The sequence below is a fragment of the Monopterus albus genome, unplaced genomic scaffold, assembly GCF_001952655.1.
Source record: "Monopterus albus unplaced genomic scaffold, M_albus_1.0 scaffold272.1, whole genome shotgun sequence".
Lineage (NCBI taxonomy): Eukaryota > Metazoa > Chordata > Actinopteri > Synbranchiformes > Synbranchidae > Monopterus > Monopterus albus.
In genome coordinates this window covers 12,074-29,621 of record NW_018128152.1, presented here as the reverse complement: position 1 = coordinate 29,621, position 17,548 = coordinate 12,074, and the positions used below count along the sequence as shown (strand labels likewise).

Genomic DNA, 17,548 nt, shown 5'->3' with positions numbered 1-17,548 from the left:
TTTTTTATGTCCACACTTAAATTATTCCATAGTTTTACCCCACTTATGGAAATACAAAATCTTTTTTTGGTTGTACGTATAGCATGAATTTTAAAATTTAACTGACCCCTTAAATTGTATCCCCCTTCCCTTTCATTAAATAGTTTTTGAATTCCACCAGGTAATAAATTGTTCCTGATGTATATACCCAGGAATTAATTAAGTAAAGTCAGTGAATTTAAAGTCAGACTTACCCCAGTGTATAGAGGGGCAACTTCTCCCCTCTTCTTTCTGAAGTCTATTATGAGCTCAATCGTCTTAGGGGTGTTCATTGTTAGGTTGTTGATGGAGCACCATTCACCAGTCTTAATGACATCCTCTGGAGGCCTATTGGCTCTGTAAGCAAACTGATGTTAGTCCAGTGCAGATGATTTAATGTGTTTGAGGACCAGCCTCTCAAAACACAGGTCCATAGTCATTCAGGCTGCTGATAGCTTTCACATATTGTTTTGAGCAGAGTGTTGCATGTTCAAGGCTCTTCAAGAAGCAAAACTATGGCAACAGATATTAAATACATACAGCTAAGAGCAAATAGTAGTAACATTGACTTAAAATGTGTAACCTTTTTTCATGAACATTGACAGACAAATACACAAGCTTCCTACTTCTGTGTTTTCAGCTGTCTTTTGCAAAGGGGAAACAGTACCTGAAACACATCATGGAGCAGCACAAGGAGCGAGGCTATGGCTGTGGGATCTGCAACCGACGCTTTGCACTGAAAGCCACGTACAATGCTCACCTTGTCATTCACAGAGAGCAGCTGCCCGACCCTGCAGTGCAGAAGTAAGACTGCAGCACAACAAACACATTCCAGTTCACATTTTTTGTTGTGCTTCTTGTGTTTGTGAATCCTTGGCAACCAAGGCTGACATACTAGATAAGCGTGGAGACAGGAATATCTGAGATCTGTTGTAGACTCGTTGTATAAAATATTACAAACTTTCTGACATGTGATGAAGAGGAGAATCCATGTGTTCTTTTGCTTAATTAAACATAGACCAGTCTAAAAGAGATGGAGCTAAAGGAACACAGATGTGTTAATGTACACACATTTAAAAACTTTACTTGCAGCTGGATTAAAATTCATTCTCTAATTGTAATGATTATTGCCAGTGTTTGGATTAGGGTGTGTAAGAGCTTAAAGAGCCCGTGACCTGCTTTTCCTTTTTTTCTGACCGATCTATAATGTTACAATTTTCATCTTAGACATGACCTAAAGCTCAAAAAATTAGGTGTATGGATGTTCTACTTTTTCTATGCAGAAGCAGCTCGGTTTATACACATCTCACAAATGCTCGCTCATGAAACTTTTTTCTAATAAAATTATTTCATCATAGTTTAAGGATTTCTTCAATGGTCATAATCTCCAGGCAGTTACTCAACTCAACTCAACTTTATTTATATAGCGCTTTACCACAGCCACAGCTGACCAAAGTGCTTAACATACCGTACAAGTCTAAAATCGTAACAGCATTAAAAAAAAAAGTTGTCATGTGATCTTACATGACATCCACAGGTGCCATAGTGGAAGTGGAATTTTTCGACTGCGCCCGGTTTTATGGATATATTTTTCCTCCTCCTGCTGCACTGTGACCAAAGCATGTGGAGAAAAATACAGGGCCTGAGGTTACTGCATGTCTGGGAATGTTCCTGTACAGGGACTTGCTGTTTTAACTGGCTGGGTCTAACCTACAAGCAGCTGGCCAGTGAAGCCCCCATGGCAGTGAATGATCAGATCATCAAGGCTGGATTGGCCTGGAGCATGGTACCTGTTTGTTTTGACTTCTTGAGGCCACTGTGTCTGCCACATGTGATGTGTTGCTGATTAACCAGCAGATTAATGACCCATGATGTTATTGTCAGTGCTACACTACCTGTTTGAATTAATTTCACTACTTTGGAACTGTATGTGGTCTGTATGTGATGTTTCCACTACTTGGTGGGACTTAACTATAAGTTTAAAAAAACCCAAGTTAATGTGTTGTTTCTGTAGAGAATTGTTGTGAGGCTGGAGAAGTTACTATGTCTGCATTATGCTAAAAATATGGGGTTTCTCAATTACCCACTTTGTTTAGAGTATTAAAAATATCTTTTCATTGGTACATATACCGTTGTTTACCAATCTATGGAGGAGAAATTAAAATTAATTAATGCCGTCGCAGTTCGTTGTGCTGTCCACTTTCAACACAACACTGGTAACAGTGTGCGCATTCACAAACTATCCTCTCATTTTTAGGAAGAGGCTCTCTGGTTTTATCATTCTAAATTAATGACAGATTATTTGGAGTTATGATAGGTGCAAAGATTATGCAAGATTAAACATTAAATGGCTAGAAATGAGCATGGCATGGGCTTTTAAAGTTATTTCAGTACTCTGGCTAAAAGGAAACAGCAAAGGTTATATCAGACTGAAAGATGAAATTACTGTAATCTTTTCAAATCTGCTCATCTGTCCTAAAGGTACATCCATCCATGTGAGATTTGTGGCCGAATCTTCAATAGTATTGGTAATCTGGAAAGGCACAAGATCATCCACACTGGTGAGCAACAGCCTCTGGGCTCTTTTCCTAAAATAGGTTGCAGAGGCAGACGCAGGTCTAAAGGTGAAGGTACATATGGATGTTTCAAACAGTTTTTTGTAGGTTTGATGACCACTGTTGTTGGAGCATATTCGGTGTAGCCAGGTGCAACATGGAAGAGAGGCTGAATGTTATGAGGGGGAGGAATGCATCATGAACAGGTGGAGACAGGGCTGGCTTTAGATAGGGCCAATCAAATGATGGCTAATCATGAGGAAACTGACATACTGTCCATGAGGTGCAGAGTCACCATGACTGCATGAAATACATGAGATATGAAATGTATATCACATGCAGCTTCGTTTATTTCTTCTCCAAACAATTATGAACTTCATTCCGAAAGTGTGGTGAGAAAAAGATTTTCAATAGAGGTACTGCACATAAATATTCACTCATTGGTTTTGCTAGTGTCACTGACCAGCTTTTGTGTGTGGAAGATAGAAGGACTCTGGTCCTCTAACCACCAGCACATATACTGGGTAATTTATTCACAGCTGCACCCTGTAAGGACAGATTGTGGGTGATGACACACACCAACACTGTTTGACCACATTTGTGTCTATAGCCACACACTGAGAACTAGTTTATCTTATTTAAAAATAATCTTTTACATTGCCACACATATTTCATAATTTTGATAATTTAACAATAAATGATTCAGGGTGAATTCCAGCACATCAGTTGTAGATTTAAGGGTTAATGTTGGTGCGGCCATTAAAATACATTTGGGTAGCTGTTCTTATGCTTCCTATCCTATACTGTTAGACAAATTGCAGTGTGTCTATGTTTGTGGTGAAAGGTGGTCTGAGCAGGTTTTAATGCAAACATGATTTCAGGACAAAATGAGCACCAATATTTCACCATGCTGCCTAGTCAGCATACACACAGTCTCAATTGTGCCTTGCCTCCCACACATACGTCCGTGACAGGAAAATACCAAACACAACACATTGTTATATGAGAAAAAAATAGACTTGCACCCAAGGAAAGCTGTATAAAGACTCCATTTGAGGCTGCACTGAAAATAGAGCCCTTTGTGTGTGATAATTAACCCTTTAACTGTGACTGCACTGAAAATAGAGCCCTTTGTGTGCGATAATTAACCCTTTAATTGTTAGTTAGTTTCCTGAATTCGATATTTAGACACCTAAATAAATGGCTTCATGTGTTGGTTTTCTAATGATCTGCTGCTTTACCATTTGAAGACTCCCAAAATGTCTTTTGCATTGTGGATTGTTTTTTTCCCACAACCCTTAGATACCCAGGCCTTTTTTGTCCAGATTTCACTCAGTACATTAAGCTGGCTAATGAACTGAGTTACTTGCTGTGAGTTGTTGCTCGGTCCTTTTTTGTCCTGTTTGAGAAAAACATGTTCTGGAACTACAGTTCCCATAATGCTTTTGGGGAAGGATGCTGGCAGTATGATGTTGCTAACTAGGTACTGATGTCACTGTGGCCTATACCCTGAACCCTGCATCATTTTGTTGACATTGTAGCTACTGGTCCCCATGGAAACTAGCAGCAAATTAGGTGTCGGCCTTTCTGTTTGTTCTGTAACCATAGAAATGGACAGCTGGCACTGGATCACTTTTTACTGAAAAAGGAAGATTTTTACAATAAAAACATTTATTACACATATTTAGCATGTGTAACAGAACAGTTCCACACAGAGCTACAAGCTCAGACAAACTTTTTTCTTCTCATTTGAATGCCTATGTGTGTGTGTGTTTGTGTGATCAGGTGTGAAGAGCCACAGCTGTGATAAGTGTGGCAAATCATTCGCAAGGAAAGACATGCTGAAAGAGCACCTCAGGGTCCATGACGACATCCGAGATTTCCTGTGTGCAGAATGTGGGAAAGGTTGAGCCTTTAACTGCTGCCTCGCACAGTTTTCATCTCACTGTGTAAATGCCACAATGAATATACAGTCAAATAGTTGATGTGTGGGTCATTGCCACATTTCCTCTGCAGGCATGAAGACCAAACATGCTCTGAGGCACCACATGAAGCTTCACAAGGGCATCAAAGAGTACGAGTGTAAGGAGTGTAACCGCAAGTTTGCCCAAAAAGTCAACATGTTGAAACATTACAAGAGACACACAGGTGAGTCACAGTGTGTGGTACAGTTTTACAAAAAATTGGAAAAAAAAGAATGGTCAGTATCAGTAGACAAGAATAGACGGTACAAAGCTCATAGACAGTGCTTCACATTACCGTCCAGTGTCTGTTCATTGTCATGGCACGTTGTTTGCAGGTATAAAGGACTACATGTGTGAGCTGTGTGGAAAGACGTTCAGTGAGAGGACAACTCTAGAGACACACAAGCTCATCCACACAGGCAAGTGTGTCATGTCAGGCCACGTTAAAGGTGCAATGTATGAGATTGCAATGTTCACTATAGGTCTTACATTGTTGTCAACAGCCTTCACAGCCATTTCACAGAGATTACTGTAAATAGAGGACAAATTGTGCACTAAGAAAACAAGTGCAGCTGACTTGAGCAACCAAAAGCTAATAATGGCTCACTTGAGCACAGTGGGTTACCCAGCACTGGCCACATTCTGGCTAAAGCTGTCAAACAAAAACTGGCATTCATGTTGACTTTATTTGTTAGGCTAAATTACCTGTACAGAAGAGAACAACTTTGGAATCATTCTGAAAACATTTGTCCCCCGTCAAGGGTTGCCATCTTGAAAAGGCCACACCAGTGTTTATCCTTGTCTTGTGCCATCACCTATCTTGTTTCTTCATGTCTTTGCTTCTTTGATGACAAGGATTCACGCTTCACGTCTTCCTTTTTCCTGTGCTAAAGTTTTAACTATGATCCTCCATTTCTTCAAATTTTAGTTCTTAAACTCACAACAATGCTTCCTATTGTTTATAACATTAGTATTTCTTTGTCTTCAAGCATCTCCAAATCCAAGCTGTTGCTTCAACATCAAAATGCAAAATATCCCACTCTTTAGTCAGTGTGCGGTTTATCTGTTCTGGACTCATGTAAAGAAAAACATGGCAGCTCAACATGGCGGCCTCCATGCTAGGGGACCTGCTCCTATGTAGCTATAAAAGGCTCATTCTAAGCTAAATGATTCTTATTTTCTGGCAATTACACATTGATGGAAACATAATTATGAATACTATAGCCCATTTCTGCTAATAAATCCTTCTAGATCTTACACACTGCTCCTTTAAAACCAGCATGCTGAGTGTGGAAGCCTGTCATTTGGCTGTTCTTCCCTACTGTGTTCAGATTCACAAAAGCAGAGTGCAGAGAAGGTCTGCAGGTTGATTTATGGCACCAGCAGTACACAAAAAAACCAAACCACCACTCAGAAATTAAAGGACATGTTTACTATGAAACTAAAAGTTGAAGGGTGGAGGGTGGATAGATTGTATACATGGGTACATTTAGAATGCAGGACTGACCTGCCTGTGTTTCCCTCTGTCCCACTGCAGTGGGTAAGACATGGACGTGTGTGACGTGTGATAAGAAGTACCTGACAGAGTACATGCTGCAGAAACATGTGCACCTGACCCATGAGAAGGTGGAGGCCCAGTCGTGTCACCTCTGTGGGACCAAAGTGTCCACCCGTGCGTCCATGAACCGACACTTGCGACGCAAACACCCTGAGGTGAGTGGGGACATCCTGCCAGGGAGCGCTTCTTATGTTTCACCACCCAGGGCAGTGGCTGCTGTCACATTCTAAAGGTATCCCTGTTGAACTTTGACTGTTCTACTTTACGCCTCTAGGTGGTGTCTGTGAGAATCGAAGAATTTGATGATCTTCAGGAAACTTCAACAGTCAGTGATTCTTCTATCAGCATTGTGCAGGTATGGTTACAGTTCTGCATTTCTCTAATTAATCCGATGCTAAAATGATGTTGATGCCCAGTGATACTGTATGGCCTGTTCTTCATACTGTACTTTGTATACACCATAATGATATGGTGCACTGTAGTGTGTCTAGAACTTGTTTGTTCACAATCTGAGCTGTGAGTCAAAAATACACCAAATGTTACAGCCTCAGCTGTCTGTCACAGCATCACTGTGGCAACTTCTGTGCTGTGCACATCCTATGAGATGTATGTGTTTGTGGACAGACAAAATCAATCAAGTCTAAATTGAATTGTACCTTGTCACTAATTCAGTGTTATCATGAGATGTTTCGCCTTCTTCCTCAGCCCACCCTGACCATGGAAAAAGATGGCATGTCTCAAGAGAGGCCCAGCCGACCGTCCCGGCATCCCAGGAAGAAGCAGAGAGTTCCAGTTGAGCCGGAGCTGTCTGAGCCTGACGAGTATGTTGACTTCACCGAGCCGAGGCACGAACCCATGACACAGTTCAATGCCGTCATTGTCGGTGATGAGACTGAGACAAGCTCTGCTGTGCAGAGCATCCAGCAGGTGTGTACGAAGATTTTCATTAATGTTGCTGCTTGATCGTTTTAATAACATGTCCAGTCTCTTTCTTTTCAAAAACAACAAGAAATGGAGGCTTGATGCAAAGCAGGTGGACTGATTTCTATTTTTTTTTAAACAGAGCTCCACAGATGGAAATATGAGATACGTTTGTGGTAAAATAAAGTTTGGCACTCCAAATCTAAAGGGTTAAAACGTCCCCATTTTTCCAGTTTGTATTGACTTTGAAGCTTTTCAAATCCAGTGAATAACTTTAAATGGTATAAAGCTAAGATGTAAACTGTCAGAGGTAAACAAACAAAAACATAGTGATCAAGTAACAGGTTAACTTCCATCTTTTCTGCAGCGGTGGAAATAAATGAGCCTTGAACATTGATGCAAACAGCTCCTACAGGTGTCGCAACCTTTGTTGAGGGCTAACAACAACAAATCTGTATGAAGGCAAGGCTGTGTTACGACACCGTCTGAAGCATTATTTGGAAAAAGAAGATTAACAAATGAAGACAGACCTTTTCAGGGTTTCATCATATAGAAGGATAGTGATCCAAAAACACTCCTCCAGGCTGTCTAGAAGAAAACAAGACAGTGGGCTTCAAATGTTGAACTGGCAGCACAGGGTCCAGACTTTCCAGATGAAAAGTGAAAGCAAAGCAACATACATGTGCAACACGTGTGTGGGAACGTCCACACCAGAGCTGTCTATCCCATCTGTTATAGAACTAAAAATGGAGGTGACCTCTAACCTTTGAACAGTGGTGTCTGTAAATCAATTTATTTTTTGTTTTTTATCAGTCAGTCTTAATTGACCGTTAAAGTAATACGATGCTTTGACACCTGCAGTTTTTAGCTGTTAAGTTTTTCATCAGTTAGTACAGTGTCACTATAACTGAACAGATAAAGTCTGCATAGTTCTCCTTGCTTGCTTAAAAAACAGATTACAGAAACCTGCAGTTCATAATATTTGTTTCTGACATTTTTCAGAGCTTCCTGCTCTTGCTTACAACCCTCAAAAAGTACATTTGTTGTTTTAACCTTGAAAACTCCATGACTCAATAGAAATGGTGCTGCTCAGATGTGATTGACTTTACACCTATATACCAGGGGATTTCAACTAACCCAGGGGCCACATTCTAAGAAGTAACCTGAGGGGTAGACAGACTGGATGGGCACTGTTTTAATCCTGAAAGTCACCTTGACCTCTCTAAGTTTTATATATCTGCATTAATGCGATTATTTACAAACAATTATTAATATATGGAAATGTGTTTAATTTAAAAAAAAATATATATAATTCTTTCAGTAAAACTGCATTACTGAGTGCATGCTCACAGACCACCTGCAGTGTCTTCATTGGCCACCAGGGGGCCACAGACCACTGGTTGAAAACTCCTGCTTACAGTATATACTGTACTTGTGTGAATTTGTCTGTCAATACATTGCCCTGTTCGTTGCCTTCTCCAACTGAGCTGCTGTTCCTGTTTCAGGTGGTGGTCCTTGCTGATTCCAGCGCTCCGTCAGCCTCCTCCTCCAGCAGCTCAGTGGGGTTGACCAACATCACTGTCACCCCCATCACCAGCCACGCACCTGCCCAGTTCACCAGCCTGCAACCTGTAGCTGTGGGCCACCTGACAGCCAGCGACCGGCCCCTCTCGCTGGACAATTCTATCCTCACTGTCACCTTCGACACCGTCAGTGGCTCTGCTATGCTCCATAATCGTCCTGCTGAGCTCGTCCCGGAGACAGCGGGCCCTGGCGGGGGTGCAGCAACTCAGTCAGTCGCCCACTTCATCAACCTCACTACTCTGGTCAACCCCATTGGCCACCAGCTGGAGGCCCCGACTCTGGCTTGGAGGCCCGTACCGGCGGTTGAGGGCAGTCAGGTCACCCCCATGATGGAGGGAACTCAGGGGGAATGTCAGGAGGCCCCGAGCCAGGGCCCAGAGCCAGGCCGACCAAGCCAGAGCCAGCCCCCCACTCCACAGCAGCAGAGCAGCTCCGCACAGCAGATGTTCAGCTACTAAGCAGAGACTGGAGATGTGGCTCACCTTGTACTCACATTGTCACAGCGTAGAACAGACTTCCTGACTGAACTATACAGTACTTTGATCACTGTCACCCAGATGCCTCTCCAGCCCCATGGAAATGAATCAAATTGAAATGTTTTTTTAATAGTGACAAAACACTGCGGATATTAATAATTAACATACAGCTTAAGAAAGAGACAAATGGTACATTTAGCCAAAATCACTGACACTCCTCTGAAAGATTTCCATTTAAACCAAAGCAACATGTTGAATCTTCAAATGCCTTACCAGTCTTTAAGAGCATGTGTCTTCAGCATAAGTCATCTGCTTGGAAGATTACATCTGAAAATGTACCAACCTTAATGCAGAAGACACACTTTGTTCAATGAAAGCACTTTCACCAGGTTATGTGATGGGGGTGGCTGGCATATTCCTAGAGGCCCACTGATGAAATGTTATTTTTGAATGCTGTAATTATTGTTGAACTGTCTGGAAAACCTACTGGAACTCTTTTTCTACTGTTATTTTTAAACAAAATGCCTCTTTTCAATGGGTATTGTTTGTATGTGTCTTCATTATATAAATCCAGGTCTAACTAACCACAAGCAGATACATTTCAGCAGCAGCAAAGTTCAGTGCAAATGTCTGTCACACTTTTATATTTCCAGACCCAAATGCAAACACAAAGACAGGCCCTTGAAGAGTGTCTCTTTTTTAATGTCAGATGAACAGAGATGACCATATAAGCCTTCATGTGGCAACCACAACACAGTCTTGACATAAGGTGCATGCTTTGTCCAAACAGGAAGTGCAGAGTCAGAGTGCAAGGTGTGACACAACCATGAGCAAACCTGCTTCTGTTGCTCTGTCTATTTCCAGCAATATGGCCATGCGTGAGCCTGCTGCTCCTCCAGTCAGAAGCTGACAGCAGTATGGTTGGAGTGGAACACATGGTCCGTCAGAGCAGGTTTTGTGTATATTATTTGGAAATTCTCCCTAAATGTATTTTGGAGGAGGTATGGAAGTGGGGGTGACCTTTAACAAAGTTCCTTTGCTTGTGATATTTTTGTCATTTTATCATCCCGGGCATAAAATTAAACAGACAAAAAAGAAAAAAAAATAATTAAATGGCAGCCTATGTTCAAAGGAGTGAAGCCACAAAGTTTCACATCATCAGAAAGGTTTTGCCTATCAACTGCAATTTATTGGTGTGATATGAGCAATATAAATATCAGAAGCTGGTCTAAACAGGCTTTATACAGCAAAGTTCTGTGTGGGTGACCTGGCTGTAAGTGGGTTTGTCCTTCCAACAACCAAGAAGATAGTACTTGTGAACACCACACTGATCAGATCAGCACAAAAGAAATACAAATATGGAAGCATGAAGGAATTACTGTAGAAGACAAAGAATTCTCCTGTTACAGTATCATCATGATATTAAGCACTGAGCTTTAGAGAACCAGTAGCAGATTCAGTGACATTTGCCTACTATTTAGAATTTCAAATAATCTCTAGCTTTATGCATCCATTATATTTCTATAAGTATGCATTTGATGGTGTTTGAGCCAGTCTAGAGTTGAATGTTTGAACATGCAACTCCTAACAGATGATGATCTGGCATCATCTTATACACACTGGCCCAAATTTGATTTAGTATCATTTCTTTTGAAAATTTTCTGTGAATTTAATGAATAATTTATTTCTCAAATTGGTAAGAATAAAAGTAGTTCCTTAAAACAGAATTTAGAAAATGTAGGATAGAGATCCTTCATTACTGCCTGTAATCACTAACAAAGCAGTAAATTAATTCATAAACAAGCCATCACATTCTGCATTTGCTGAACATCAGTGGCAGCATTCTTATCATAATTAATGTACACATACAGGGGTCAGAGAGCTCCTGGGGACACACTGAATACTGGGAAGAACAAAATGCACTATAAATACTGTGTCAGTACATATCAGCTAACAGGCTGTCACAAAAGACATTCTCGTTTTGAAATTGATTGTTTATGTCTCATGATCAATGGCTTATTATAATGAACTAATTACTTCACTGTGAATGCTTAAGTTAACTGATGCATACAAAAGGATCTCAGTAAAGCTCATTTAAATTTGTAACAAGCAAAGGAATTTGTTAAACAGTGGAGTAAAGTGGGCAGTCCTGATTTAGTTCTGGGTTTTAAATCAAAGCAGTAAAGCAGATGAAAAGAACCAACATCATTAACACACTTTACACAGTGGGGGTGGGGCAGCCTCAGGGGATTGACAGCCTGGTTCCTCATAGACCACTACTGTCTCCACAGCTGCCCTGACGACATACAGGATTTCTACCTCGTTTCTGAACTTTGTTCTTCCAGTTTCCTAATTGACTCTGAAGGGCAGGGTGGAGGAGATCACATATGATGTCAATAAAGTAGAGGCAAACAGAGAAACAGGTAGGACTGTCAGCTGCTGATCACCTGAAAGGAAATATAAATACAAAAGTAACTATTTTCTATGAGACACAGTAAATTGCATTTTACACCCACTCTGACCTATAGGCAGAGCAAATGGATCAGGTACTCCAGAGCATCAGGAGCAGGAATTTACAGGTTGCAGTGTGTTTCATTATGAGTCAGGGGGAGGGCCCAAAGATTTGTATATCAAATTAAATGTAAGATTCAACTCCACACCCCACCCCACTCAGTTTGGGGTGGGGTGTTAGACCAGTTTGTAACAGGTTTTAGGTACTACACTTGTGTGATATTTCCATCTATTGGCTGACATGTAGGGATGAATGCAGTCTTGCATCATTTCTTGTCCCTGACTTCAGCTGCCTTAACCAACCTTGCATTTAACAGCCTGAGGAAGACATCCTGGCTGCACTAACATTCAGACAACAAATCTCTGAATATCTATCTAACTAAAAAATAACCTAACACAGTGTTCTATGTATAATGTGTATGATGCGTTCTAGAGATTTTCTTCATTCCATTTACATCAGCCGGTGAAACAGATCAACCTGAGATAAAGCTTGTTTAACTCTGATCTTTATCAGCTGCATTTCTATTTCTGACTCTGTTTAAACAATATAAAATCAAATGTGTAAAACTATATAAAGTGGATTGAAGAAGGAATTTTTTAAATGTCACAAATCAGTCATGAAGACACAAAAGAAAAGAAATGATCATCTAATGAAACTGTCCAAAAAGTAATAAAAAGGTATTAATTAAAATATGTTAAAACATAATGAAATGAAAAAATTATACTTACACAGAGGCACAATCAAGGAAGGTCGTCCAAAAAAACTAAACTAAACAAAAACAAAAAGGCTTCCATGGCTTCTAAAGGTTAAGCTGTTTTTCTCCTGGGAATGCAATTATTAATTTATTAAGTCAATAGTCCAAAGGACAGACAGGTCTTTTTATTTTAGTGTTGCATCTTTTAACAATAATACAGTTTAGCTTAAACTACTGGATTTCAAGCTTCCACTATGTCCATGACTACAGTATAAAATTAGTTTAACCGGAAGGCAAATTTCAGGGTTGACTGGCAAATGACATCATATACATTTTGGCAAATATTGTGTATTTTGGAGCTAAACTAAGTGGGATGCATCTAGAAGGTGAGTTGAGTTAAACTGAGCACACAGGTCTGTCACTGGTGTACTGAGGTTATGACAGTGCCCAGCTATGAAAGAACATGATGTTCCCCTCTGCTGCATGGATCTGGGATGAGATGTCACATAACCCAACTATTGTTAGGACACATTCCTACTTCTTACCTCAGCTGACCTAGTTGGATAATGGTCTGCAGTGGGACAAAGGTGTGTTTATTAAATGACACGTTCCTCAGTACATGCACTCCGGCTCATTACAAAGATTATTCTCTCCTTTTCATAACAGCAGCATAAGAAATCCAAGCACTTCTGGGCATCTGGAAAAGATCTGTCTAAAGGCATACAGTTGGAGCATGGTGCCCTGTGGCTTGTCATGTTTCTTTCCCCTGTGTTTTCAGAACCCGGAAGTGATGTCACAGCACCATGCCCAGCCCCTTTTTTCACCTGAAGAGAGGGAGGGGTAACTCTGAGTTACACAAGAGGAAAAACAAGGAAGAGCTCACAAGAAGCAGGTCGGTGTGTACGTTCACTTCTCCAGATTGTGCCTTGGAGACATATAAAAGAGGAGTTTACCCAGTTGGTGGGTTTCTCAGCACGGATATGGATGTCCCGGATTCTCCACACTGGAATATGGGGCTGTTAAGAACCTTTGATGCCACTGAGTTTGGCAGCTGGGAAAAAATAGGTTCAGGAGGATTTGGACAAGTATACAAAGTCCGGCACGTACAGTGGAAAACATGGCTGGCTATCAAGTGCCCTCCCAGCCTTCATGTGGATGACAAGTAAGTCACAGCCATTGAGCCACACAGATTAGTTTTGTAGTGATGTTGATGTAGAGCGACTAAATGTAATATGAGAGAATTTGTCTCAAAATACTTCAATAAAACTCTGGCATAGTTTAGATATTTCTTTATTTCTCTGTTTGATCCTTAGAAAGTAGAAAGTGATTATCCTTATCCTTATCCTTATTATGTTTTTTGGTAACCAGTATATGACCAACTGGACAGATAGAGGTTAGATTATGACTGCGTTGAAGAAAAGTCACTTGGTCCACCAGAGTCCTTGAAAGGTGAACACTAGGGAATGTGTAACTCACTGACTGAGTGCACAGAGCAGCTATAAAGGTGCCGAAGCACCAAACAATCACTTACTCTAAGATTATTAAACACCCGGTTAGTTGTGTTGCAGGGAACACTGACATGCTGATTCATCCCTGGGGCAAAAATAAGTCCACACTGTTCAGGGACAAAGCTGTTTACACACTCCAACAAAACAGAAAAACCAAAGGTTCACTACTGATTTCCCCAATCAACACTGACACTACCATGTGGTGGCCTCAGGGAGGGGCTGACTGGAATAAATGTGCATTTCAATAAGGTTAGTAAGGTGATCTTTTCCTCAAGGCACTTCTAGAGATTACACAACCCTCTAGAATTCTGTAGTACTTTGCATAACCATTAATTTTATATGTTGCTCCATGTGGTTTTAACAAAAGAAAAAACGTTCTTGTTTTATTGAATGTGTATGCTTGTGTGTATCTCTCAGCAGTCCACACATGTGCACACACACACACACACACACCGGGTTACTAGGTTCATCAGTAAGCTTTAGGCAAATTATACATTTTTCCTCACAAGAACCTGTCTGTCACAAGAACCAGTCATTGCTGATTATCTGACATAATGATTTGTGTGTAATGCAATACAAAGTACCTGACAGAGTTCCACCTGTCCTTCCTGAGCCTGAGCTTTAGCCCCAGACAGTGGCCTACATTTGTATTTCCTCAACTGATCACCCAACACTTCCTTTATTTATTTATTTGGACTGTCTGACATCAAATAGTGACCTGTTGAGAGATCACACTTACAAAAACATTGCAGTCAGATAAATAACAAACAGGAACTTGAGATTTCAGCATTACCAAAAAAGACATCCCCACTTCCCCCACACTCTGTGGTTCAACCTCAAATCAAATGTATTTATATAGCACTTTAAAAACAACATCCAGTTGACCAAAGTACTTTACATAGACAGAATTAAATCACGATAAATAACTCAAATAAAATAGATTCAGTGCAAAAATAAAACAATAACTCAGATACACAGATGACACACATTCAACCTCAAGCATCCCATGACTCTAAGCCAAAGGTGTTATCACCTCCAAAGATCTGCAAAGTAGATAAGCAGCCATCTGACTGCAGCCCTCATCAACCCACACACAACAACCAGCAACAGGCACTCAAAGCCACCTTTGTCTGCTTGGGTTGCTGGCGGCTGCTGTGTGGCACAGACAATAAAAGAAGCTGTACAACTGGTCCTACCAGGCCTCTCTGTTAAAGCAGAGATATTGTTTGGTCCTGAGGAGCTGCCGAGGAGCACTCTGGATTAGACGAAGGGTTTAGCAAACAAGTGCATGCCCATTCTCCCATAACATTCTTGATTATTCTTGCTTGGCAGATTTGAGGACTTGTGCCTCCTTCACTTGTACTGACTATAAAGGACAATTATAGCCAGGCTCCTTTTTACAGAACATGACTCTTTCAGTAACCTGATACACACAATAGACTTTTGGGACTTGTAAAAGTCTCCTTAGTGACTCTTTCATTTTATTGATGGTGGAAAATCTGAATTCCGAGTCCAGCTCACTTAATTCTGCCTTTGATGCACATTCCTATCAGTACAGTCCTTAGTAAATGACCTTTCTCTCATGTTCTCATTAAGGGTTTGCATTCTTTAAGCAGATTTTACTGGAGATACATGTACTGAGGTCATGAATTACCTGCATAGCTGGGCTATGCCAGCAGAGCCAGTGGACTGATAATGGGAACTGTGCAAAGGTTGAGCAACAGAGAACAAGAGCTTCGTTTAAGCCGACTGGGTTCTCCCGATGCATTCCAGTCTGGACTGGAATGTCCTCAAGGCCTTAAAAGAGCCACTGGGCAGTTAAGAACATGATCCACATACTTGACTTGGTAAATTAGTTATGGCCAGCCTCTAATGTTAATGCTAGTAAACATTCTACACAGCTGGGAACCCAGTAAGGACATGCAGTGTGCTGGAATTTGGGTTAGTTATGAGAAATAACACAGAGTGCAGATCTGATGCACCTCTATGAGCTATGGAATGCAAACTGTTTACAAACATAGTAACCTAAATATCTTTGATACAGAGACCGATCAGAGCTGCTCGAGGAGGCAAAAAAGATGGAGGCTGCCAAGTTCAGATACATCCTTCCTGTGTATGGGATTTGTGAGGACCCCCAGGGCCTCGTCATGGAGTACATGGAGACTGGCTCTCTGGAGACCCTGCTGGCCAACGAGCTGCTGCCCTGGGAGCTCCGTTTCCGTATCATTCACGAGACTGCAGTGGGAATGAACTTCCTCCACTGCATGAACCCACCACTCCTCCACCTGGACCTGAAGCCTGCCAACATCCTGCTGGATGCTCACTATCATGTCAAGGTAGAGAGCTGCACTGTTTAGATCTGGTTGTGTAAAGGCATTACAATTTGTGGAACTGCCATTTTCACTTGTGCACATATCTGTTATATGTTGTAATGTAGCCAATTATGTTTTGTCTGTAGTCAGAAATACCATCAAAATCAGGCTATTTACTGTCAATACCACCTCATCAAATGAGCTGCTATCTGAGGGTTTTCTTTGGCAGGAACTTACCGGGCAAAAATCATCCTCTGATTGAAAGTGTAATGGAGGTGAGGGTTAAGGGGTTTGTTGCTAGAGGACAGACTTGACATGAAGTCAAAGCACAGCTCTCTTTGCTTCAAACATGGTGGAAAGTCACAGCTTTCAGGTTTTAGACGGAAGTTCATTTGGGGTGTGCTTTGTTGTTGCCTGTTATCCAGTTTAAAATGACAGCCCTGCTCATGCTCTGGGCAGACAGGTGTCTCTCAGCCTCTGTTCAACCTCTGAGCAGCTCCACAGCACTGAAAGCAGTGGGTGTGAACTGTCATTTCTAAATTTTAATGCCTGGATGTAAACACCTCACTGGGCCTGTCCCAACAGGATTAATTCAGCTCCTATTAATTCTCCCTCTGTGAATGAATGTGTGTGTGGGTGGGTGTGTACTCTTCAGTGCAAACGTGAAGGGCTTCTTCTCTCCTACAGGCTGGGACATGGCTGGGTTGCCCTCATCATACCACTGAGTTCACATAATAAGAGCTTGGCTGTCTCTCACATGCAGTGGGCAAAGTTAGTCATCAATGTCCCTCTTCATGTGAAAGGCAGTAGAGTTGCTTTGTTTCAGCGTCTGACCTGATCTGTTTCTTTCTCAGATCTCTGATTTTGGCCTGGCCAGGTGGAACGGTCTGTCTCGAGCTGATGACATCAGTAGAGATGGCTTCTGTGGAACTATTGCCTACCTGCCCCCTGAGAGCATCATAGAGAAGGACAGAGTGTCTGACACCAAGCATGACGTATACAGGTTGGACTTTATAGCACTTTCACGCAGCCTTTTGGTGGGATGTGGGTTGTTGTTTGGGATCCCTACCTTTGTATATGTTCAGTTCAGCTCTGACTCATAGCACTCACTGTAACTAATCAAATATTGGAAACAGATTTGGCATGATGTAGTTTGATTTGAAAACAAGTAACAAATTATTTATTTCATGTTTAGCATTAGAAAGACCATTTGAATATATTTTCAGATTAATCTATTCACTCACTTCCACTGAATAGTTTTGACAAACTGACTTATACTGTAAGAGGTTTCTTTTTTTATCTTGGAATAAAATATAAATGCCACTAACAGAGCAGAAGTATAATGTCTGGTATTTTCCTTGTACTGACACATTCATTTTACCCCATTCCAGTTTCTCTATTGTCATCTGGGGGATTCTAACACAGAAGAAGCCTTATCAAGGTAAG

At 41.2% G+C, this 17,548-nt stretch overlaps 2 protein-coding genes across 2 annotated transcripts in view; both read left to right on the top strand.

Moving 5' to 3' along the window:
- The window catches only part of prdm15 (PR domain containing 15), a 22,566-nt gene extending 12,743 nt beyond the window's left edge, over window positions 1-9,823 (top strand). Inside the window, exons 16-24 of the mRNA XM_020622117.1 lie at window positions 659-822; window positions 2,500-2,579; window positions 4,359-4,478; window positions 4,590-4,721; window positions 4,873-4,956; window positions 6,075-6,250; window positions 6,370-6,450; window positions 6,801-7,022; window positions 8,522-9,823. Of these exons, the coding sequence (XP_020477773.1) occupies window positions 659-822; window positions 2,500-2,579; window positions 4,359-4,478; window positions 4,590-4,721; window positions 4,873-4,956; window positions 6,075-6,250; window positions 6,370-6,450; window positions 6,801-7,022; window positions 8,522-9,058 (1,596 nt within the window). The 3' untranslated portion in view covers window positions 9,059-9,823. The remainder of the gene's footprint in view (window positions 1-658; window positions 823-2,499; window positions 2,580-4,358; window positions 4,479-4,589; window positions 4,722-4,872; window positions 4,957-6,074; window positions 6,251-6,369; window positions 6,451-6,800; window positions 7,023-8,521) is intronic.
- A 3,276-nt stretch (window positions 9,824-13,099) lies between these two features.
- The window catches only part of ripk4 (receptor-interacting serine-threonine kinase 4), a 9,370-nt gene continuing 4,921 nt past the window's right edge, over window positions 13,100-17,548 (top strand). The window contains exons 1-4 of the mRNA XM_020622055.1: window positions 13,100-13,444; window positions 15,835-16,126; window positions 16,957-17,105; window positions 17,494-17,543. Coding sequence (XP_020477711.1) covers window positions 13,263-13,444; window positions 15,835-16,126; window positions 16,957-17,105; window positions 17,494-17,543 — 673 coding nt within the window. The 5' untranslated portion in view covers window positions 13,100-13,262. The remainder of the gene's footprint in view (window positions 13,445-15,834; window positions 16,127-16,956; window positions 17,106-17,493; window positions 17,544-17,548) is intronic.